We start from the raw sequence: 23,439 nt of genomic DNA, 5'->3' as shown, positions 1-23,439 counted from the left end.
CCACTCTCTTTAAAAAAATATCGATATTTTTGAAAAATTTTATTATTTTTGAGTGTTTTTGAGTGTTTTTGAGTGTTTTTGAGTAGCGGGAGGGAATAGCTATTCTCTCCCGCTGCAACGGGAGGGAATGATTCCCTCCCGCACGCTTGAAATGAGCAGCTTGCCATTCACTTTAGAGGCATGGAAACGGGTCTTTTTCATGCACGTGTTAAGAAAAAAAATTTAATCAAAACTGTAAGTTCATCAAAAAACGATGAAAACATAAATTAATAATCAAACCAACCAGCGTTCTGAAAATTCGGGGTATGCATACTGCTATCCTGAAAATTTAGTTGTTGCTTTATTAATCGATATTAATTGCAAAAACGAGCGTAGGTCAAACGATGGATTCTAATTCGATTTCAAGAACAATATATATATATATATATATATATATATATATATATATATATATATATATATATATATATATATATATATATATATATATATATATATATATATATATATATATATATATATATATATATATATATATACACATACACGCAGATTACCATCGACGGATCATTCGAATTCCCAGTACAAGTGTGTTGATCGTGAAAATTTTGACAGCGCACTAATATTCTCGCTATAAACTCGAAATCATCCACGACTTCTCGAAAAGCACGTGCCATATGGTCTAATATATAAGTGTGTTCCCGAAACAGATTAACGCATATCTTCGAAAATTGTCGGAAATCAGAAGATCCTTCAATATAAAGCCTCATCGATCATGCGTGCATCTTCAGGTTCAGACCGAGAAGTGCATTATCGAATCAGCGATTAATCAGAAAGCCCGCAATGTTTGTCATTGTCTCTTTTCGAACTCCCCCGCGATCCTCGTGTTTACGTAACTGAGATCTTTACGTAATCGCGATAACGCTCGCGCGTAGCGACAAAAACACGAGAGCAGAAAGAATTAACCTTGATTTCCCCGTAATGCAAGTAGCGAACCTTGTCTTATCGGTATGCCACACGCGTGGGAAACAATGAGGGCTTTGATACGCTGGTGTTTACCAAGAATATGCATTTTTCATTTTTAAGAACTGACTCATCTTTTAGACGTAAACACGAGAAATTCGTGTATCGACGACGACAGACAATAGATATGGCTATTTTTCAGCGTCAAGCGGAACGAGTTTTCTAGTGGTGCACAGATAAAGCTTATACTCCTGCCCGTGATGGATGCCTTAGACTATTTGTTTTTGTCGCGTAACAAATTTTGACAGTTGCGTCAATCAAGATGAGTCGCTCTTTTGAAATGATTTTGAAGAACGTAAAAATATAAGCAAGATTTTTTCGAACTTATACTTTATTTCAAACTATTAAAATAAATTACGTTTTAATTTTCTGTAGCACTAAAACTATATGTATTTTTCTAAGATTTTAAAAAGTAAATAATGCATAATTATAATTACTGCTATAAGGAAAGACTAGAGTTGAATACTTTAATGAAATTTGAAGATCCAGCGCTGGGTCAGTGGCGCGTAAACGACCGAAACGGGATTCAGCTGATATTTTCGAGTCAGATTTTCTCCGAGATAATTAGTTTTACGTAGAAAGGCGCAGAAATAAACGTTAATTAGAATTGATGAACTCCTTTTCAGAGTTTTTATTAGAGTCATCATTTTGTGCATTATTTATTACTTAATTACCTCTTTCTGTGAAAATACATCTCCCCACGGAAACAGTAATTTTCCTCACAACGTCAATTCTTTGTTAATGTGATTCGAAAGCGAAGATAAAAAAAGATTCGAATTGTATCTAAAATTTTACTCAGAGGTGGTTAATTGCATGAGACTTGTTATCGAATCGATAATATACATTTAGCCACATTTCATCGTAAATCTTATCAAAAGCTTTGGGTAAAAAGATTCCGGAACTTTCAACATTCAATAATCGATGCAATGAAATTCTTTCACCTATATGAGGTTGGAAGATAAAAACTAATTTTATAAAACAGCGTTATTATAATTATAAGATTACATAGTTAAATGAGATTGCAAGAGTATTAATTAAAACGAAATCAGAGATTATTTTATCCACAGACAGCGTTGCACAAGAATTCCTAGAAAAGGAGTGCAATAATACGTCGGATACATTTAATAAATCACACTGTTGAGCACTTATTTATAATACGCTCCGAAGCGAAAGCGCAAAATCTTTGTCATAAATATTAATTTGGAAAGATGGCTGTTTCCAGCAAATTCGATTGCCGATGCAGGCAAACGTGTACATCGGATAAAGCCAATTTACAGGGAATCGCCGAATCTTCGATCACTCAGCTACCTGACCGTAGCTCCATCTCTCCCTCTCTCTCGCTTCTTCACTCCCTATCTTTCCACCTCACCCCTTATCAATTCTCATTACGCGTTAGAGCGCGTCAACAATTGATCATGCGATCAGGTTCGCTTTGCATAAAAGCCCGAACGCGAGACGAGTCCCGTCAGACGCACTTACGAACGCGAAGCAATTAACAGTACCTGTGCTAAGAGAGAGACTTTCCATTTTTTTATATAAGTACGTATCTATCGCTTTTGAAAAATGCGCTTCCGTATTATCAGTCGAGGTTGTTCGTGTGAGGTCTATCTACGTATCTTTGTGATTACAGAGCGAATGGAATTTCTTAATCAAAGTTATCGATATTAAAGGAGTGCTATAAGACAAATATATAATATACATTCGAAGAGTTTGAAACTGTGCTTTGGATTGTTTTAAAATATCTTGTGCATTTCTTACAGAAATTTCAACCTAGACATGGCAATGTCAAAGGTACTTTTGATGGTTTGTGTGGCGGCCTTTGGGCTTACGCTTACTTCGGCACAATGGTGGGGTTCAGACGTTTGCCGTCCACCTGGCTTCCCCGTAAGTACTTAAATAAATGTCTAAAATCATTGTATTGTGTCTATAAATTACTAGAAACTAAAAAAGTAGTAACTAAAAAAGAAAATTACTAGAACTGTCATTAGTGTTCTTTTTGTAGGTTTAAGTTGATTTTTTTTATCCAGCTAAACGTTTTTTTTTATATTTTCGCGAGTAGTGTACGGACAGTAACGAATGTTGTAAGCCTTTCATATGCAATCAGTTAATTAATCGGTGTAAGTGGCAAAAACCCGAAGACGATTATGTTGAAACCAGTAACAATCTATGCAAACCCCCAGGTTTTCCCGTAAGCTCTTTATCCCTGAATTCGTACACAAATAAATTTAGTTGGCTATATGAAATACTTTTTCTGCCACATGGTAGTGCTCGGATTCAAGTCAATGCTGTGGATCATTCATTTGTAACCCATGGGCAGGACGTTGTACGAGACCTAGAATTCCAAAACCAACTACTGAAGGTCCTACTGAGGAACCAACTGAAGAACCAACTGGAGAACCAACTCAAGGCCCAACTGAGGGTCCTACTGGAGCTGCAACTCAGGAAAGATGCCGCCCTCCAGGCGTCAGGGTAAAAATTTAAACTTGTTACTTTATATTTTGTAAGAGAAACCGATGCAATACTAATAAAAGCACTTTTATTTGACGCAGTGTCAAAAAGACAGCCAATGTTGCTCGCCCTTCATCTGTAACCCATGGGCAGGTCGCTGCACGAAGCGTGGTAACTTACCCCCAGGAATAACTTGTACTCCTCCTGGCGCTATTGTAAGTACTTGAAATTTAATTAAATTTATATCTTCAATGAATAGCGTTTGCCAATATTTAACAAAACTTGCTATTGACGATTACAGTGCAGAAAGAACGATGAGTGCTGCGAAGGTTACATCTGCAACCCATGGGCTAGACGTTGCACGAAACCGAGGACTACAACAGCCGAACCAATTACGACCCCCAAACCAACGCAACCAACTGAATCGAACGAGGAGTCAAGTGAAGAGAGCTCTCCGAGCTCGAGCGAATCCAACGAATCAAATGGATCGGGCGAAGAACTTTGCAGACCACCCGGTTTTCCGGTAAGTAATAAATAAGATACGAGATTTTTTTACCTTGATCATAAAAAATGTTATCTAATTCAATTATTGCACACAAAAATTTAGGCCATTCGTGATCATAATTACACTTTTGATGGAATTATATAACAATTACCATATAAAATCATTCCTTTATACTGATATAAGATCAGTTATGTAAAGATTAAATTCTTTAATAAAAATATTCAAATCTATAATATGTTTGACGCTTATAATGAAAAAATGTATTGTATTTGTAATTTACAGTGTAGCCAAACTAGTCAATGTTGTGGTGCGTTAGAGTGTAACCCATGGGCTGGTCGTTGTACGAAACCGAGATCAACTACTCCAAATCCATCTGGTACAACTGCAAAAGATTGTACACCAGCTGGAGCTATAGTAAGTAACTTCACCGCTTATGTTAGATAAATGCATTTTATTCAGCAGCAGATTACTAATCTCAATCTTAATAAAATAAATATTTAATAATATAAATTTTTTAATTTACAGTGCAGAACAACCGATGAGTGCTGTCCGGGGACAATTTGTAATGTATGGGCAGGCCGTTGTACTAAGCCAAAGACCACCACACTAGCTCCTACCACTGAAGGAAGCACAACTGAAGGAAACGTTGGAGAAAGCACAACTGGAGGAAGCGGCGGTGAGAGCACCACTGCAGGAAGCGGTGGCGAAAGTACAACTGAAGGAAACGGTGGTGAAAGCACTACTGAAGGTAACGGAGGAGAAGGTACAACTGGTGGAAGCGGCGGCGGGAGCACAACTGCAGGAAGTGGTGGCGAAAGCACAACGGGTGGCAACAGTGGTGAAAGCACTACTGAAGGAAACAGCGCAGAGAACAGTACTGAAGGCAACAGCGGAGAAAACACTACAGCAGGAAGCGGTGGCGAAAGCACAACGGGTGGCAACAGTGGTGAAAGCACTACTGAAGGAAACAGCGCAGAGAACAGTACTGAAGGCAACAGCGGAGAAAACACTACAGCAGGAAGCGGTGGCGAAAGCACAACGGGTGGCAACAGTGGTGAAAGCACTACTGAAGGAAACAGCGCAGAGAACAGTACTGAAGGCAACAGCGGAGAAAACACTACTGCAGAAAGCGGTGGCGAAAGCACAACGGGTGGCAACAGTGGTGAAAGCACTACTGAAGGAAACAGCGCAGAGAACAGTACTGAAGGCAACAGCGGAGAAAACACTACAGCAGGAAGCGGTGGCGAAAGCACAACGGGTGGCAACAGTGGTGAAAGCACTACTGAAGGAAACAGCGGAGAGAACACTACTGAAGGAAACAGCGGAGAAAACACTACTGGAGGAAACAGCGGTGAGAATACAACTGTAGAAAACAGCGAGGAAAACACAACCGAAGGTAATGGTGGAGAGAATACTACCGAAGAGAACAGTGGAGAAAATACTACCGGCGGAAACAGTGGAGAGAACACTACTCAAGAAAATAGCGGAGAAAACACTACTGGGGGAAACAGCGGTGAGAATACAACTGAAGAAAACAGTGGGGAAAACACGACCGAAAGTAATAGTGGAGAGAATACTACCGAAGAAAACAGTGGAGAGAATACTACTGGTGGAAACAGTGGAGAGAACACTACTCAAGAAAATAGCGGAGAAAACACTACTGGAGGAAACAGCGGTGAGAATACAACTGAAGAAAACAGCGGGGAAAACACGACCGAAAGTAATAGTGGAGAGAATACTACCGAAGAAAACAGTGGAGAGAATACTACTGGTGGAAACAGTGGAGAGAACACTACTCAAGAAAACAGTGGAGAGAATACTACTGTAGAAAACAGCGAAGAGAATACCACTGAAGAAAACACGACCAGCGGAAATAGTGGAGAGAACACGACTGGTGCAAATAGCGCGGAGCAGACAACTGAAGATTGCGAATCTGGTGAGGAAAATACTACCCCAGAGTCGAGCATAATACCATCATCCACGGAGGCTAGTAATGGTTCGGCTGAAGAGCACACTACTCAAGAATCAGAGCCTAGCGATGAACCAATTGCGACTGATGAATGGTAGTTATTTTTTTCAAAACGACAAGACAAAAATAATTCATAGTTGTTTTTTAATATATTGCTAATATATTATATTAACACTGGCATTTAATGATCATATACATATTTATGTTTAATTATATTTATATATTATAATCTGAACTACTTTTGTGCCATTGAGTGTTCTTACTTTAATAGAGAAAATGTTTCTTTAGTAGTTAGTTCAACCTAGAATGACCCTTATCTACATATTAATGTATATAATATCAAGTGATAAAAAATTTGTATTATAATTGTACAAATAAAGTTCGTATTGCAACGATATCAATCCTTTATTTTTGTACATAGTATACTTATTTCAATTAATAAATACATATAATTATATTCCACCATGCAATTTTTGATTGAAGAGTATAACAATTTTATTCGATGTATTTTATAAAAACCTAAAATTTGAATTGCACTTTATGGAAAGGCATATGGATACTTATAGCACTTTGAATCGTGCGCTATTCATTTTAGAAGTACATTTTTTGAATTTTATATATTTTCTCAAACATTTAAAAGCTGTTTCAAATTTTTTGGCTAAACCCGTATGGAGTTAGATGATCCATTGCGCCATAATTTTGTCAAACAAGATTGCAATGGACATTTTTATACGAGCTTCAAATGTGTGAAAGGAGCCTGTTTGATGCACATGCTAAATAAACAAATGACAATGCAAAGTTCTTGAGTCAGGTTAATAATTCATAAAGTACGCCATTATTCGTCATTTTATGCAGCCCTAAATTTAATTCTGACGGCGAATGTACGTATTATAGGTTTGCTGCGGTTTCCCTACGTCACGAGCAGAGTTACTGGCGAATACGATTGCATCTGATAAAGTGTTTCCGGGCTGCATGGAAACTACAAGGTAAAATAATATTTTACTATCTTCCTAAAAACGATCAAGCTATTGCATTCCGAATTTCCAAAACTAATTTCCACAACATTGCTCAATAATACTCTGCTTGCTATAAATTCATGAAAGGATCGACTGGAATACGGGCCATCGAGCATCGTCCGTCAATAACTCCCCCAACGCCCAGAACCGCGTGACCATTACGTTTCTGAAGAAAGCCGTTGGCATCGGAGAAAAATCGAGCGAGGCCGGCTCTTGAACCGCTGAAAGACGCGCTGGCCGCGAGGTATTTACCCGGCGCTGCACCGGAGAACGCGCTGGCCGGCTTGCGATGTGCCTCGGGCGGTCCAGGTTCGCGCGCTCTCGGCACGAAAAAGCGCTCACTCCCCTCTACTCCGTCGGTTCGTGCGCGCACGAGCTAGCCCCAGCAGCAGTCGCCGGGTTAGCACAGTGGGTGGGAGTTCGGCGGTGGAAGGGAGTAGCTGCTCCGCCGCGTGGTCCATGGGATGTGCTACTGCTGCGTGCCCGGCCGTTCGCTCGTTCCTCCTCGGAACTACTCGTGCGGCTCCGCCGAACTCTGCGGGGGCGAAGGATCTTTAGGGTTGCGACACTCGCGTATAGCACGGAGTCGGGGGGTGGATACGGCTGATTGTTCGCCGTCGCGATTTTCGATTTTCGCGAGGTCGATCCCTCCACGTGTCGTTCGGTACTAACATAGGTAGTTTGTAAGGACGTGCGAATAGCAGCTTTTCAGATTTTAGTCAGTCAACGTCGTGAACAAAAATGTCATCGTTAAAAACATCAGTACGAAATGGAGAAGCGCAGTATGTATTTTGACCGTCCCCCGCAAAAGTTGAATTCGAATGACCCGCAGAAAGATGAGGCAGAGAGCGATTTCGAAACGAACCGATTAAAATCGCAGGCCAACAGTGCCGAGGAGCCATCGTACGCGTGTCGCAGCCCTAAATCCACCCCTTTCCTTCCGAACGTTCCTCACCTCCAGCCATGCGGACAGCCCAGCACATCCGGCAAGCTCTCATCTCCGATGCTCCCCGCGCGCGTCCTTATCAGCTTTACACCTGCTCGCAGTCCGCGATCCATCGCCGCATCTGCACACCAGCTCATTCTCCCCGAAACACAACAGAGCAGCGACGACATTCCAGCGCGCTTCCTCTCCTCCGTGCGCCGGCGGTCTTTTTTGCGCGCGAGTCCGCGCACCCACTGTTGACCCCCCTGCAGAGCGAGAGAACTGTGTATGTCGGGCGCGCTCTCTCCTCTCGCGCTCTCTCGTAGCAGCTGCATATACCTAGATACACGGCTGCAGCGGCGCAGCAGCACTACCGAGTCAGCAGCCGCCGCGAGCGCGCGCGTTTCCGCGAATTCTGGCTAGCTGTCTCTCTATTTTCCCGCGTATAAGTACTGGCTCACGCCCTTTCCCAGTCGGCCGGTGTATTGAGGTTAAGCAGCGGGAAAGACCGCGGGAGCTGCTCGGGAGTGTGCCGTAAGTTGCCTCTCTGTTGTGAGCTATTGAGCGAAGAATCTCCGCGTTTGAGAGGAGAGAAAACCCCTTGAGAGCGAACGCGAGAGTGAACGAACACAAACGTAAAACGACCGCCGCTCGCTTACCTGCGGGAGCCTCAGCGGTGTCCACGTGAAGATCCGGTCGGTGTGCGGCTCTCCGCTTCGCTGCGGTGGTCGATCAGCCCGTCGTCCTCGCGGAGTGTGTGACGCGCGTTTTCGCCGGGTCGACGGCCTCCTCCGGGGTGCGACGAACCCGCGCCTCATATTATAATCTTCGGGGCGAAACCGCCGAGCAAAACAGACCAGCCGTGAGTAGGGGAGGGAGGGGGAGAGCGAGAGAGAGAGGAGGGATAAAACGTGCGGCCGTCCTAACCTCGCCGTCGCTTTTGGCGGGACGATATAAGAGTGCATCAGCTGAGGAGTGAAAGTGCAGCGGAAGAGGCATGGCAGCGGTCTCGTGGAAGTACCGGCGAAACTGCGGGTCGACGGCAAGCCAGGATCGACTTCGCTGCACCTGAAAAAAGCCTCGCCCCTCCGCAGCGTCGATCTTGTTACTATTTCTCGTCGGAGTGTGCACGTGCTCTCTCTCTCTCTCTCTCTCCCTCTCACGAAGCAAAAACTGCTCGATCGTTATTTTCCTTTCGTTTCCGCGGAATCCTAGCCGTAGAGAGTCGTCAGTGGCGCGTTACTGTATAGAAACAGAGAGTGTTTTGTTTTCGTCGTCGGGAGGGATAGCCGTCGCTGTACAGCCTGTACCTATATATATATATATATATATATATATACATACAACATAAGTATATAGGAGCAGTCTTTTGTCGGGAGTGCAATCGAACAGGAGGAGGAGGAGGGCTGCTCGGTGCTCGAGGGAGAGCTCGTTAAATGTGCGTTACGGTGCGTGTCGAGAGTTGATGAAGAAGACGACCACGATGACGAGGGCAGCCGTCAGGAAGATGAGCCTCATCGGGCAGCTCGCGCTCGTCATCTGCATCACCACGCCCATCGCAAAAGGTAAGAGCTGTTGTGTAGGTACTGTTCTCTCCCTTTCCCTTCCTGGCTTTTGTTTCGCCCTCTCTGCGGAATTTTCGTCTTAATTGTGCGCGGGTGCGGGAGCTATTGGAAATTTTAACTATGCCAATAGATATTGCGCTGATCGAATTGCGTTGAAAAATAAACGAGGTTCGTCCAGCCGAGGTCGTCTCGCGCGCGTCGCTCACGGGACGTTTCTCGCGGAAGCAGCTGAAGCTCCGTGGACAGAAAGTCAGTATTATGGAACAGCTCGAGCCGCGGCGTCGAGTTTACGCGCTATAACGGGCGCGGAAACACCTCTCCACGAGCATCGGAAATGAGGGAATTAGCAGTAATAATTCGCTGATTGCTGACGCGAACTGCTACCGCCGATGTTCGATTGCTGCGCGGCTTCGCTGAGCGGATAACGAGATGGATAAATGAAATGGGCTTTTGTTTGCCGTAGCTATACGCGACTGCTGCTGCGCTGCAGAATGCTGATGGGGCGGCGGTGTGCAGGGTGGGAGACGCGGGGATACTCTTTTGAAAGCCGAGCCGCTCTGTTTTCGAAAGTTTGTTTTATCGGATTTCGAGGTTATGCGCGCTGTTAGCTCGGTTTTTTAGCGCTTGTTACCTCTGGTTAACGCGATTAATTGAAAAACGTTCGAGGGGACTGTGGATTCTGTTTGCAATAGACCGGATTGAATTTCTCTTTGAACGTCGAACAATCGCACTAACATTTTCCGCAGTATTTCGTTGAAAGAGATATTTTCATCGTAGGTAAAAATATAATAGATTTATCCAGCAATCATTTAGCTGAATTCAGCACGTCGCTTTCATAAATAGCATGTCCTAATTACAGCAATTTCACGGCTCTCGATTCTCGCACAGGCGAGCCTTAATTAATTATCCCCTCGCCCGCCTCTCGCCTCATCTCCCGACTGACTTTCTCGACAAGTCTCTCCACACGTCAGCGCAGCGACGCGGCGGCGGCGGCGGCGGCGGCGGCGGCGGCAGACTCGCAGTCGATTTACTCTCGAGTAAGTCGCGTATGGGCACCTTCATAACCCAGTGCGACGGAGGAGCCCACAGGCATTCTCCGAAACTGCGCGCAACCCCCTCTCCTCCCGCGTCTATCCGCGGTCTACGTAATTTCGCGACAATGTAACTGACGTGCGGCGCTCTCCCGCGCATCACTGCCTCTGACGACTGTCTACTACCCTCATATATAGGCCATACGCGGCTGTGCACTATATGCATGTACGCACACACGTGGTATACGATACGTCGCGTTAGCCGAGCGACGTATGACGGCCGGATGCTGCAGTGCCGTCGACGATACGGAACCATAAACAATTGCCCGTAGCGACGAACCTTTCGGGGGCTGCGCCCATGTGGCCCACGAAATATGTACACGCACGCGTCCTAGGCGTTACTGCGTCCGGATGCTCTGCGTAACGGTGATGTAGCGCGTCACGCGCTGCATAATATGCGGGCAGACGAGGGCTGGTCGTCGATACTGTCGAGCTTTTCTCTCCGCTGTACACGCTCTGCGCAGGCCAGTGGCAGTTATCGCCCGGGATGTGGGTTTACATTCTCTGCTGCTGCTGCTGCTGCTGCTGCTGCTGGACGGCAGCCGGAGGATCATTTTGGCAGAAAACGCCGGGATTTCAGGACGATTGATGCGCGCGTGAGCCGTATAAGGTCGTTCGTCTGATTTGCCAAGTTTGATTGAGCTGTGATAGGCTGGATGAGCGATGTGATGCCTGTTTTCAATCAAGTCTCGAGAATCGGTCGGTTTGGTGAGATTTGATCCTGGATTTTCGCAAAGAGGATGTCGGGGATCTAAACACTGTTAATCTAGCGATTAAGTAGAATTCTACATGATATAATTAGTTCTAGGATCGAAAATAAATGTCGTTTGAGCTTCTACAATAGTCTCTCTACAAGTTGCGAAATACAGCGGGGTGGGGGCTTCGGTATCTTCTTAGGACGACCTCGGAGAGCTAGAAGCAATAACGGCGACGACAAGCTTTCAACTTTTTCAGCAGCACGTCTCGCGACCTTGATGCGCTGCGATGACAGATGACCTGAAAACTTCTTCTCGAGTGCGCGCAGTGGAAAGCGTCGAAGTCGTGCACAGTTGAATTAAACGAAAGCTGCGACTTCACAAGGACACGAAACACGGCGAAAGGTTTATTTCATAGCGTAGGAGGTTAAAGTTTCAGTTTGTACGAGTTACCGAAATTTGTTGACTCGAGAGAAGTTGGAGTAATTTCGCAGCGCGAAGTTTTACAATAAGACGAATCAAGGTGGCGGCCCTGCCGCGATTCCAGAATTAAAACTACACACCGGCGAAAAGCGGGTTTTACAACTGCAAAACAAATGTCTACCCTTGTTTCCGCTCACTGGATTTAGAGACCGAATCAGAAGTTGAGAGAGCCGGGGCAAAAAGTCGAGCGGGTTTATTATTAGTGGATATAGCTCGAGAGCGTTAATTTCAAAAGCTGGTTAGCATCAATATAGCTCCGTGAACATTCGTATTACACAGAATGTATAAAATTAAACTTTGAAGCTTAAATAGGTCAGCTGGAAATAAGTTTTTAATTCCTGACGCTGAGGGAGGGAATCGTGCTCGAATAATTATATCCTATTCAACATTAAATATTTAATCCCTTCCGCACAGAAGCAGCGCACCTTTCGCACCATTATATTTCACAGTATAAGAGCTCAATATATAACGCACAAAATGGTCCGCGAGCCTATATACGTAAAACCAATCGCGCACCTTTCAAAACACTCTTCAACTTCGCAAAAAAGCAAAGCGCAAACTCTCGAGGCATGGCCCATCGAACGACGGCGTTACCCGACGCGCACAATTGCTCATTAATCAAGCCTGGATTGATCATTCTCATTAAAAATGTCGTCGAACCGGCTCTCGCTTCACGAGGTGAGGGAGGTCGCGGCGGTGCGCAAGAAGCAAGAAACCACCGCGGGCGATTGTTAACGTCATTTCCGGCCACCGCCGCGTTTTGTCGCCGTCATAATGAAGGTAATAGTTTACTCGGCGATTTCACGGCGAAGTGCACCTGCGAGCAATCGCGAGGGAGTCGCGCTCTCTTGTTTTCTCTCGCTGCTGCTGCTGCCGCCGCTGGTGTGGATATAAGGTGTACACACCGAGAACGAGAACGAGAACGAGAAAGAGAGAGAGCTGCTAGATGAGGACTCTGTCGTTACGGGAGGCGAAATGCCCCTCGTAATTCTGGAAAGTAAGGAGTGGAAAAAATGGTTCTTACGTCGAACGATTATTTCTCTCTCTTTTGTGTGCGGTATTATGCTGGAACGCTTGGTAATGAAAAGGACGTTTAAGAAGGACGATTTTTCGAAACTTTTTATTATTCATCAACGTGGAGTGAAAATTTCAGTTACACAGGGGTGGTAGATATATTATAGGTACAATGTTTTGCCATCGGTATATTATTGACATTACAGTTACACAAAATTCATTTTAATCAAATTTCTCTGAAACATTTTCAATAGGAATTTTTCCTACAATAATAATAAGTGTCTAAAAGTTTTATGGTAATTTGGCAGGCGACAATAGATGTCAAATGGGCACTTTTTCATTTCCCCAATAACAATACGCGCGCCGAGTCTAGATATAGTGGTGTGCATTCAATGCTGAAACTGCTTTTTTTGGCTTGCTGCTGCGGCCGCTCCTGCTATAACTGTTTTTTAGAACATGTAAATATGATTGTGATTACTTCGCATGAATTTGTTTGAAGTTCTTTCGGCATTCGGTATGAAGATTCGCAAAATACCACAAACAACCCAAATAAGTAGAAAACTGCTGCACTGAACTAATAATCTATCTGGGTCAGAGATAGCATCAGTTGTGAAATAATTCAACATAAACAATAAAAGGGCGCAGCCAAGTCTTCTTAACGATCACCATATAAAAACCTTGACAAATTATCATTGCGCAGTCAATATAAAACAACTGGGCCGTAAAGCGAAAATTTTTTGCGAAAAAATTTCCCTTCCTTTCTCGCGCGCCCACATACGCATCCGCGAATTAATTACTCCGACTCCGTGAGCCGACGTTACTCTTCCCTTCAGCAAACAAACAAACTGCCGAAAAAAACTACTGCGAGCGCAAAAACTACATGGCAAAGGGCCGGCGCGGGCCTCGTCCCGCGAAATTTCCACGAACCGCCCGGGAGAAAAACGGAACGCGCCTCCGCGTAAATCATGGATATTAAAGCCTCCTCTCCGATTCCGAGCGCGCGCTTGTTTTTGCCGGACGCGAAAGATGGGGGATAAGGGAGAGAAGGTCGTAGCCTCGTTAATGACATTTTCTGCAACGTTAAATCCTTCCGGTAGTGCTGCCACTGCCGCGCCGCCCGGATTATCCGAGGCCTGTGAAAAAATCGCGGCAATTACGCGCGAGAAGTTGGTGACCGCGCGCGTGTTTATTGGACGGGACGATGAGATGACTTGATTGAGGTTAACGCTGTATGGATTTATTGCGAACTTGTGGTTTTCGCTTCTTAACGCGTTTATTGCTGCTCAGAAATCGAATTTTGATAAAATCTTGACAATACTCATAACGAGATTAGAAATTTTAAATTCGACTTCATGGTTCACTGTAAAAATGTAACGTTGCGGTGAGGTAGTTCTATTTTGCAGAAAATAATTATCGATCGGATAACGCACCTCTCTTCACCTAGTTTAAAATTATTCTCTCCAGTCAGTATGAAAAAAATCATTGACTCAGTATACTCTCTAAATCTGAAAGAGTGAAAAATCACTCGTTTCGAGTAAAAATTGAGTCACTCTTTGCAAAGAGTGACTAAATTTTGCCTCTAATTCGAGTAATTTTTCACTCTTTCAGAGTTAGAGAGTAAATAGCCGATTTTTAGAATAACTTTTACTATATTCTCAATAAAATAAACAGCATATAGCTGTAATTTTTCTCAATTCTTATATCAGAGATTACAATTTGTGACAATTTGAGACAATGCGCGGGCTATTCGACGTTCGATTACACTGTCCCGGTAATATACAATCTCATGCGCGGAGAAAATAAAGGAAGCCTCGAGGATAAAATACCAAAATAGTCGCGCGCGCGCGTGCACAGAGCTACGTCCCAGAAAAAGAAAAGCGAAAAACTGGGCGTATATTTCATGTACATGGGCCTCTCGCGCGCTGATACTCCTGAGCCCGTTATAGCCCGGCAGGGAGAGAGCCTCGACGATCGAATCGAAACGACCCTTGTATGGAAACTCGCGCGCGGCGCACTTCCGCAGGAAGATTTTCTTTGTGCCGCTGGAATTGGTGTTTTATGATTCAATTTGGGAGAGGCCGTTGCCCGGCTTTTATTCCGGAACTTTTATTCCGTGATTATATAAATTTTGTTTATTCCTGTATGTTACGTGGGCGAGCCAACGGGCTCTTCTCCTCTCTACTTTTGGGCGTCGATGGCGTCATTGCGGGCGTGCAAATAAACTCGACTTAACGCGACGAGTTACCTTCTACGCACACGGAAACCTGTAACTGTTATAAAAATTTCATCGTAGCGATAGAATTTATGTTATGTTCGTGTCCAGTGTTACACATCCATAAATATGGGATATTTATTGCTAAGCAATATTGCGACTAGATGCGTTTTGGCAAATGGAGTTTATTCATTCCCATTATGCGTTGAGTGACGATCGTTTTATCATTAAACAGGCATCGTAGTGAGAATTTCTGTCATCAATACGTATATCGAGACATTATTTGTCGCATATCTATAGCGTGTGTACGTGGTGATAAATAATTTAGTAGTACATCGCTGCTTCTTCCCCCAGCATGATATAAGCGTCAGATTAAATGTACGATTGCGTCAGGACTGTATTGCTACGAGCTTCGTAGCAGTAGCCGAATCAACAAACATCGGATGGCGTAACGTAGCATGCCATATCCGCACGACTGCCTCGTTGGCTCTATATGTGCGAGCTGCGATGCTGCTCTGAAATCACATTGTATCTACTTGACTGGTTTCATTTGTGTACCATTTTCCGGATGCGTATCCGTGTAAATAAGGGCTTACTCCAGTTTTATCTCCATCAGGGTTCCAGAAGTAATAACTCTTATTTGCCGTGTTAGTTTAAACCCTCGGTGCGCTTTATTCGAGTTCGAAAAACAGCGAAGATTGTAGGTCACTTAAAAATCACTCGAACAATGAAAATAGAGCCAAGCTCCTGCATGAATATGCATGCAAATCCATTTGTTACTTCAGAAATGAGCTGCCTCCAATGGTGAAAAAAACTCACTTTCTCTCCATCGGAGTTTCTCTATTTACATTCATTAGCACATCCTCAAAGCTTAAAACAATTGGTAGATGAATACGCGCTGTCCATCGCGAGTTTATCTCGGCTTACGTCGGCCCCTCGTGCACATAAAGACCTGGATTTGGCTATGCAATTCCGGTATGTGCAACGCCCTGATGACTTAGCCCGGAGAGGTATATAATACGCAGAGCCCTGCGTATATATGTCCACATACGCGAGGAATATTGCCGATGCAGCTCACCTGCTGAGGCTCCGAGGGTAATTGAGCCGCGAGCAGCGCACCTGTGCGGCAGGTATATACCACACTGCAGTGGCGCTTTACTGCGAGTCGCGTGTAAACGATGTGGATGCGGTGTGTATGGGGTAGTAGCGTCTCAAGACGGATGGCTCTAATGCGAACCACAATTAACGTCGGGCCGCGTTGCAGCGGAGGCTATGCGAAATCCCCAAAGTGAAGGGGGTAGGAAAGAAGAAGAACCGTCGAGGAAATAATGGACGCTGCTCCTGCTGCTGGAGAGAGAAAGATCGATACTCGGTTTTTTAAAGCTTAAACCTTTTTGCGAGTTGGCTAATTGTTTTTGCAATTAAGTCCTCGCATATTGTATCCGATGTGTAAAAAGTGTGTCTGCGAGCGATTAGTTTGATTAAATTCTCTCTCAAAACCGAGCAAACGGCAACCGTTTTCACGCTAGGATGTACGTAATTACTAAATCAATCCGTCAAACGCTCGGCTCGTCCCCGAAACACAAAGTAAAAGTCCACAAACGTCGTCCATTAGCGTGAAACCCATGCGACTCGCGATAAATACACGCTTCGTGGAATTGCTTCTGAGCGGCTTGCTCCTCCCCAAAAACGAAACTCGCAAAAGCCTCCGCTCGAAGAGACGAGTCTCCGCATAACGATTGGTCACGCTTACAGTCCGCATAACCGAGTACCTATGTATGAAAGAAGAACAAGCGCTTCTGGATGAACGTGTGTAATTACGAGTGGACGACGTGCGAGTACTGTGTTATTTCTTGTGTTTGCGGTGATCATCAGAGTGCTCACGTTGAAATCGACGCTTCTTTGTTTTTAAGTTAGTTCGTCGAATTTGAAATTCGTTGCTTACAATAAGTTTTCGTTAATTCAATGGATTGTGCATGCGAAGGATCACCTGAAATACTCATACCCGCTACTCACTGCTTTCTGATTTGGTCTGATTTTACAGAATTTCACGTAAAATAGTCAAGATCCCCAAAGATTTCCATCCATACTACGGCATATGACATTTGCTTATTTCATTTAATCAATTCAATCAATGTAAAATATACTCCAGTAGTTCCCAACTTTTCAAACAGCCTCTCAGGGATCATGGGAGAGTTAACGTGAAAATCCGCCAGGAGCGCAGCGTTCACTTAACACCACGATTTTTACTACTCTTCAGATCCAATAAAAGGACTAGCTCAGTAATACCAGTACACCGCGAAGTTTAATACCCACTGCTCGCTCTCGCTTCTCTCATCCGAATGACAAAAAAAAAAAACCAAGCGAGGACAGAGGCTACCAGACGAGCGAGCGCATGTAGAGCGAAAAATGCCCCGGACCCCTCGTGTTTGTCAAACGCCTGCATGCGCGGTAACGACGACTGAATATCAACCGAGCGCTTCATTTGATACTCGCACCGCGCCGACTGTTGGGATATCAAAGGCAAATACAGCGCCGTGAGCAGCGCTCGCGTTCGCGCAAAAAAAAGAGAGAAGTAGGGAACAAACTCTTCGCCGTCACTGCCGTCAAAAAGAGAAAAAATTTGTTTCGTTCGAATGCAAATGGATAGCGATCGCTTTTTTTCTCTACTGGCCTATTTCGAAAGCTTGTCAAAGGAGAGAGATTATGCTTTTGAAGCTTTGAGTTTTGAGTGCCGTGGGTCCTGTTAGGAGAATTTTTGTTTGTCTTTTCCGCGAAGACGGTTTCAAGAGAGAGATATTAATCTGCAGTTTGACGCTTCGTTTTTATCTCCGTTAACTTACGGAAACGAGATTTGTTATTTTTTTCGTTTTGCGATTGAACAGTATATTGAAAGGCACGGAGCGCGGGAAGGTTATAATTGACATTGTTTCCCTTGGAAATGCGATACTCCGGTGTAGGTCGACTTTGTGGATGAAATTTTTTAAAATACCACCGCCGCTCGACTGATTTAGCGGCCTTTTAGTACGACAAGGATATAATTAATCATTCGAATTAATTAATTACCCAGTTACGATAACTGGATTCGCATTCTTAACTTCTATTAATCAATTACACGGGATGATGAATGGGAAACTGTCGGACCAAGGAGCCTAGACAAAACGTAAAAATGAAAGTGAGTTTCAAACATTCGCTGATCATTAGCCGGCGAGCCTTATAAATTAACTCATTTTATTTTGACAAGCATAAGCCACTACCTTCAACCTTTTTTAACAAATGTGAATACAGCATAACTTTCTATTTTTATTTATCTGTGTAAAATATCAAATGTAACCGGTGTACAAAAACATAAATATGACTCAAATAAAATTAAAGTAACGAGAGGTTTCGCAAATCAACGTCGCAGTCGCGTAAAACCTTGACTGAAAATTCATTAAATGAGCCGCGAAGTAATTAAATTTCCTTGATTAAAGTATAACAATAGTGCGCGCACTCAATTAACTTCGATGTTTGCATCCGCTAAAATTATATATACAAAATATTCTGCACTGTCATACAGCCAACTCTATTAAGACATCAACGGTCCTTGTAAAAATCCAAAGCTAATAAAAACACGTGGTCGCACGTGCTTCGCGGCAAAAACCTCGCGCAATTACCCGCAGTCGAACAAAGCCCCCGCGCCCGTAATATGCACGCGATTTCGAATTGATTAATGGTCCCCTGATGACGAATTTTCCAGCAACACCTCTTCGCGATGGTAAACACACGGCTCTCTCGATTCGAAAGTATAAATGCACACTTCAAAATTATACGGCTCTCTGCAGTTCCTTTTTGCTCCCCGCAATCGAAGTCATTAAAGTTTTTCCCCGATAGGGCGTGAGACCGAGCAAAACCCGCAGCTACACAACCGGTCGGACTCTCCGGAAAAAAATTATACCAACAGCAGCAGTAAACCGAATGGACAATGTGTTCGAGCATATCCCCACTCGATATCACACGAGGCGTCGAGCCTTTCTTCTCTCCGATGCCGGCGTATCGCGAGCCGATCGCGTGCCCGCTGGCCTGGTTATTATTGCAAAAAAAAAGATAATAATCGCCCGTTGACGGCCGCGGCGCTCGACCTAGCGAGGTATACTTTTATATCGCGCAGCCGCGAGGAAAATGATAAACGCGCGCGTGTCAAGCCGCGTCCGTCTGTGTGCGCCAGGAGAAAGGAAAGGCGCGGGTTATGCATTGCGGGATAGAACAATTAGCGAGCGGCGCAACGCGAGGCGGATTCGTGAGCTGCGAGAGAGACAGCGATTTTCGGAGGGGATTGATTGCCCGCGTACGCGGTTAGAATAGGCGCGATAAATTGTTTGTGATTTAGTTGGGTTTCATTTAGCGCGAAATCTCGGTGCAAAATATAGTTAATTTTAAACACGGAGATTTTTCATTTAGCTCGTGTATGATTTACTTTCAATAAAAATATAATAGCGTGTGTCCATAATTGGAAAGTGGACGTTAAAAATCAAACTAACCGTCTATCAGCCACAAATGATCTATGAATTATTGTTGTGCCACGCGCGGGAATACGCTCTCTGGTAAATTGATTTCGAACTTATTATACACCAATAGTGTATAGATTTTATTTCAGATGAAAGTGCGCACTGTACACACGAAACGTTTCAGGTCAAGCAAAACAGCCGCAGACGTTTTTTACACATCCCGCAGATACGCTCGCGGATATATTTTCTAATTACCATCCCAATCGTTGTTTATCGGAGCATAAACCAGCCTCGAGTTTCATATTCCATAGAATTCATGCGTATAAAAATACACCGCTTTATGCAAATGGTATTTTCGACTTTATATAATTTAAGCCTTATACACCGGCATCAATATACACAATATCATAACATTCAGCTCTCGCTACGCCACGCGCGCGCGGTCGAAACTCTTTTGCGAAATGATTTTACGAGTGAAAGGCCATTTCAAGCGTTGTTAACGAGGGTACGAGCAACTTATTAATGCCTAGCGCATTGTATTTTTTTTAACGTTCGACCGTTGCTAATCCATTTGCCTGTGGAATTGCGCAACTGCTCGGTTGTTACAATGTCATTTACCGAAAGAGCCAATAAAACGCGTTGAAGTTTTGGTCATAATTTTGTTTTTCATCGTTATAGCGTAAAAAAACCGCTGTCGGATTTACATTTTGTTCTGCACCTCGTGAATTTTAAAATCCATCATTGTACGTTTCAGTGCTCTCGATAACGTCCCGTGCTCTCTCGGCGTAAAAACTCCATCTGAATTATTGTTCCGCTTCGCGTTATCATATTCCTCTAAGTGAATTCGATACGTTGCAGAATTGCGCATGGAAACGAAATCCTTTCTAGTGCTCATGAGCGACGAGTGGGAATTTCATTAACCTTGGGCGCGAATGGCAGCCGTATCGAATCGCACGTACCGCGAAAAAACGCCTATAGCAGATAATCGAAACGAAAAATCGCGTCAGCATGTATCGATTCGATTTATAATTAATTCCGGCGAGTTATCGAAGTCCGCGTAATTACAACACCGCAGCGCGATAGCTCTGGTTTCTACGAGTTTATCTAAAAATGACATTAGCATACCGGCGCTTTGTGGCGAGGGAAAAAGTCTCCGACATACGAGGCGGCGCGTGGTACACACGAGGTAAGCAATGCAAAGCAAGCGGAGCAACGTCGCTTCCCCTCTCGAAGGTGTATTTGTCGCGGAAGCTCAGGGGGCGCGACTCTCGAGTGTACACATCTGCATAAAATAAAATCTCTCTCGCTCTCTTGTCGGCCGGCTTTTCTCCCCAGGTTCCTTTGAGCGGCGCAAAGAAAACGGGGCGAGCGTGAGAAAGCAGCCCCGTCGTCTCGGAAGGAAGCGAAGAAGAAGGAAAGCGACCGGGACATACAATGGCACAGAACGCGACGACGGGGACGCGTCGGAGGGGGGTTAGGAGTAAAACGCGCGAGACGTTGTTCTAGGATCCGCTGACTGGAAACACGGCGGCGGGGGTGAGAAGAAAAGAGAGGGAGGAAGGGTCTCGGAAATGGAGATGGAGATAAAGAGTGTGTCGTTGAGCTGAGTATTCGGCGCAAGGGGAATATTTTCTCGCGAAAAAGGTGCGTTTTCTCTCGGCCTCTTCCTCCTCCTCCTCCAGCCTCCTCGCGATTCCGCTCTGAGCAAACGCGTGCTCGCTTTGTTGCGAGAGCTTTCTTTTCCTCTTGTTTTCGCTTTCGGAAGATGCAGTGCGCGGCAGGAACAAACGGTAAACCGCGCGTGTGTTGCTTTGATATGAGCAATGCTGTTTGAGCGCGCGATGGAGGTGATGTTTGTCTTTGAGAGTTTGATGCGCAAATTTTACGGAGAGAGCTTTGCCCGCGTCTCCGGCAGTCGATACTATAGTAGCTGCTGCTTTCGGATTTGAGAATTCTTTGAACTTACGAGTGGGATATCATAAGTTTCGGAACTTCTTCGGTATACTCTTATTGAAGCGAATTCAGTTCCGTCTCTGTGCGGAAAGTGTCGTAGAAGATTACGCTAGACAGAGAGAACTTGAAATCTTTTGAACTTGAACTTAGTACATCTCCATACGAAGTTTCACTCCTAACATGATGAAGTTTTATCTGGCTTCAGTTGGGAAGTGCCTCTCCATTATGAATATGACTGTTACAAGCACAATAGCACAATCTCGCAGTAACACGAGGATTCTGTTTCTCAAATAAATTTTTGATGTCATATAGATCCGTTGAAAATAGAACTTAAATTTGACCCACCATCCTACTCTGAAAAAGTTATATTAGTTACATTCTTTGAATTTTGACTGGTGGAAATAGACCAATAATAATAATAATGATAATAATAATCAAAAATTAAAAATTGAGGAAATGTGATATCAATAGATGCATTTTGTTACATTGTTGAGAGACTCTTATTTTGAAGTAAAAGTTTGAAGCTGACAATTATGTACGAAACATCTTTATTACAAATACACTATACATGTAGTATATACGTTTGTGTGGACCGCTAGAGCGATATCAATAACCAAAGCAAAACAGTTTTCGACTGGCCCTTTTGTCACGCCTATAATCTCTCCGAGTTTGTGGTAAGCGACAATAGATGACGCATGGGCACTTTCCATTCCCCCAATAACAATATGCGCGCCGAGTCTAGATATAGTGGTACGTCTTCATACGCTAAAACTGCTTTGTTTGGCTTGCTGCTTCCGCCATTCCTGCTATAACTGCTTTTTAGAACATGTTAGTATGATGCCAATATAAAAGCAGATCTACAAACAATTTGGCGTCAGATAATTTTCTCAAACAATCTCAGTCCGCAATAAAACATCCCTGCGATTTCACTGTGCATTCAATTCTCGTCGTTCGCCAGATACAAAGAGACATTCTCTCACCCTCGCACCCTCGCAGGCACCGACGAGGTGCAAAAGCCGAAGAAGTAGAAGAGAAGGAAGAGTAAGAAGGAGAAAGGGATGAGATGGGGAAGGGGAAGGAAGGAGATTAGGTGCACGTAGCGCGCGGCACGTCGAAGGATCCGCACGTAGAACCGCCGCAAGTCGGAAGACGTCGCCGTCCCGATGACTCCGAATAAGGTCACGTGCATCGCTTGAATTTCGAATAAACCTTCCTTCCGCTCGGCTTATCTTACTATGCGTCGCTCTTCTTCGCGACCGCGATATTTGACGAGCGGAAGCTATCGATGAGAGCCGGATACGAGGGGTCTCTGCAGGCGAGAGACGAACGTTTGACGAGGGACCATTACGTCATTTGCCTTTCTTATGCGCGACTGCCTTGTAGTGCTCTGCGTATTATCCTTGCCCTCTCCATCTGATACATTCCCGGCGCAGAATAATTCAACTAGCGAATCGAAGCTGGAGCCGAGCGCAAAAAGAAGCTTCGACCCCAAAGTGCATCTCTCAGCGCGATGCGCCTCGCTCGCAACATATACGCGAGAGCTTATTTATTAGCAGCAAGCGAGTAATCCCGACCCCTCCGCGACGTCCTCATGAACATTTCACATCCAGCACTTCCTTCTATTTTTCTCTGTGCCTGCATCCGCGCGCGCGGAGAGCTATAGACGCGCTGCCACACAGACGTCATCGGGCGACGTGACGAAAAGCCGGCAGTGGATTTTCCGCCTCGCTGTCGCCGCATTTGCGAGCACTCGCGCTTTTCGAATAATTGATTACGCGGCTAATGATATTTGCAGTTTATTGACGCGCCGTCGACGTCCGCGCGATGAATTCTTCATTCGTCACGTTGCAGCCGATGTGTGTGTGGGTGTGTGTGAGTACGTCCGACGCCCTTTTACGGCACTGCGAATCGCGCTCGCGGCTGCACCAAGTTAAATATACTCTGCGGCTGATTACGCAGGCATCCGTATTACCGGGCGGGTTTCTTTTTTTCATACTTTTTAAGGGGGCGATTGGCTCTCGGTGGACCTCGGATGCGGCTGCGTAAGCTGGTC

The 23,439-nt window shown here is 44.5% G+C and overlaps 1 protein-coding gene and 2 long non-coding RNA genes across 4 annotated transcripts; 2 read left to right on the top strand and 1 right to left on the bottom strand.

The window, feature by feature from the left end:
* Positions 1-71: 71 nt before the first annotated feature.
* On the top strand, positions 72-22,541 carry LOC116416789. The gene is made up of 3 exons (XR_004227126.1): positions 72-205; positions 9,108-9,110; positions 22,529-22,541. It is a non-coding gene; the product is annotated as an uncharacterized LOC116416789 (long non-coding RNA).
* Positions 2,410-6,353, top strand: LOC100119490 (uncharacterized transmembrane protein DDB_G0289901-like). 2 transcript variants are annotated; one of them, XM_016984212.3, is made up of 8 exons: positions 2,430-2,562; positions 2,784-2,907; positions 3,083-3,211; positions 3,289-3,492; positions 3,573-3,686; positions 3,773-3,994; positions 4,259-4,390; positions 4,502-6,353. In XM_016984212.3, exons 2-8 carry the CDS (start codon positions 2,800-2,802, stop codon positions 6,041-6,043), a joined length of 2,451 nt encoding a protein of 816 aa, XP_016839701.1. In that variant the 5' UTR covers positions 2,430-2,562; positions 2,784-2,799; the 3' UTR covers positions 6,044-6,353. The 2 variants fall into 2 exon arrangements, with proteins under 2 accessions (XP_008210652.1, XP_016839701.1); XM_008212430.4 differs by lacking the exon at positions 3,083-3,211 and having other exon boundaries at positions 2,410-2,562.
* On the bottom strand, positions 6,332-9,129 carry LOC103316804. Its single transcript, XR_512565.4, has 4 exons — positions 8,814-9,129; positions 8,546-8,712; positions 7,917-8,152; positions 6,332-7,496 (listed from the first exon to the last, which is right to left on the bottom strand). It is a non-coding gene; the product is annotated as an uncharacterized LOC103316804 (long non-coding RNA).
* Positions 22,542-23,439: the final 898 nt, after the last annotated feature.

The sequence above is a fragment of the Nasonia vitripennis genome, chromosome 3, assembly GCF_009193385.2.
Source record: "Nasonia vitripennis strain AsymCx chromosome 3, Nvit_psr_1.1, whole genome shotgun sequence".
NCBI classification, from domain to species: domain Eukaryota; kingdom Metazoa; phylum Arthropoda; class Insecta; order Hymenoptera; family Pteromalidae; genus Nasonia; species Nasonia vitripennis.
Note: the sequence above shows the minus strand (reverse complement) of the source record. Positions and strands in the feature narration are given on the sequence as shown.

Bases quoted from the DNA above. Each gene is read 5' to 3' on its own strand.
- LOC100119490 (XM_016984212.3), top strand. From the start codon at position 2,800: ATGGCAATGTCAAAGGTACTTTTGATGGTTTGTGTGGCGGCCTTTGGG. The intron at 3,212-3,288 runs GTAAGCTCTTTA...GCCACATGGTAG, and splicing joins GCAAACCCCCAGGTTTTCCC to TGCTCGGATTCAAGTCAATG. The intron at 3,493-3,572 runs GTAAAAATTTAA...TATTTGACGCAG, and splicing joins GCCGCCCTCCAGGCGTCAGG to TGTCAAAAAGACAGCCAATG.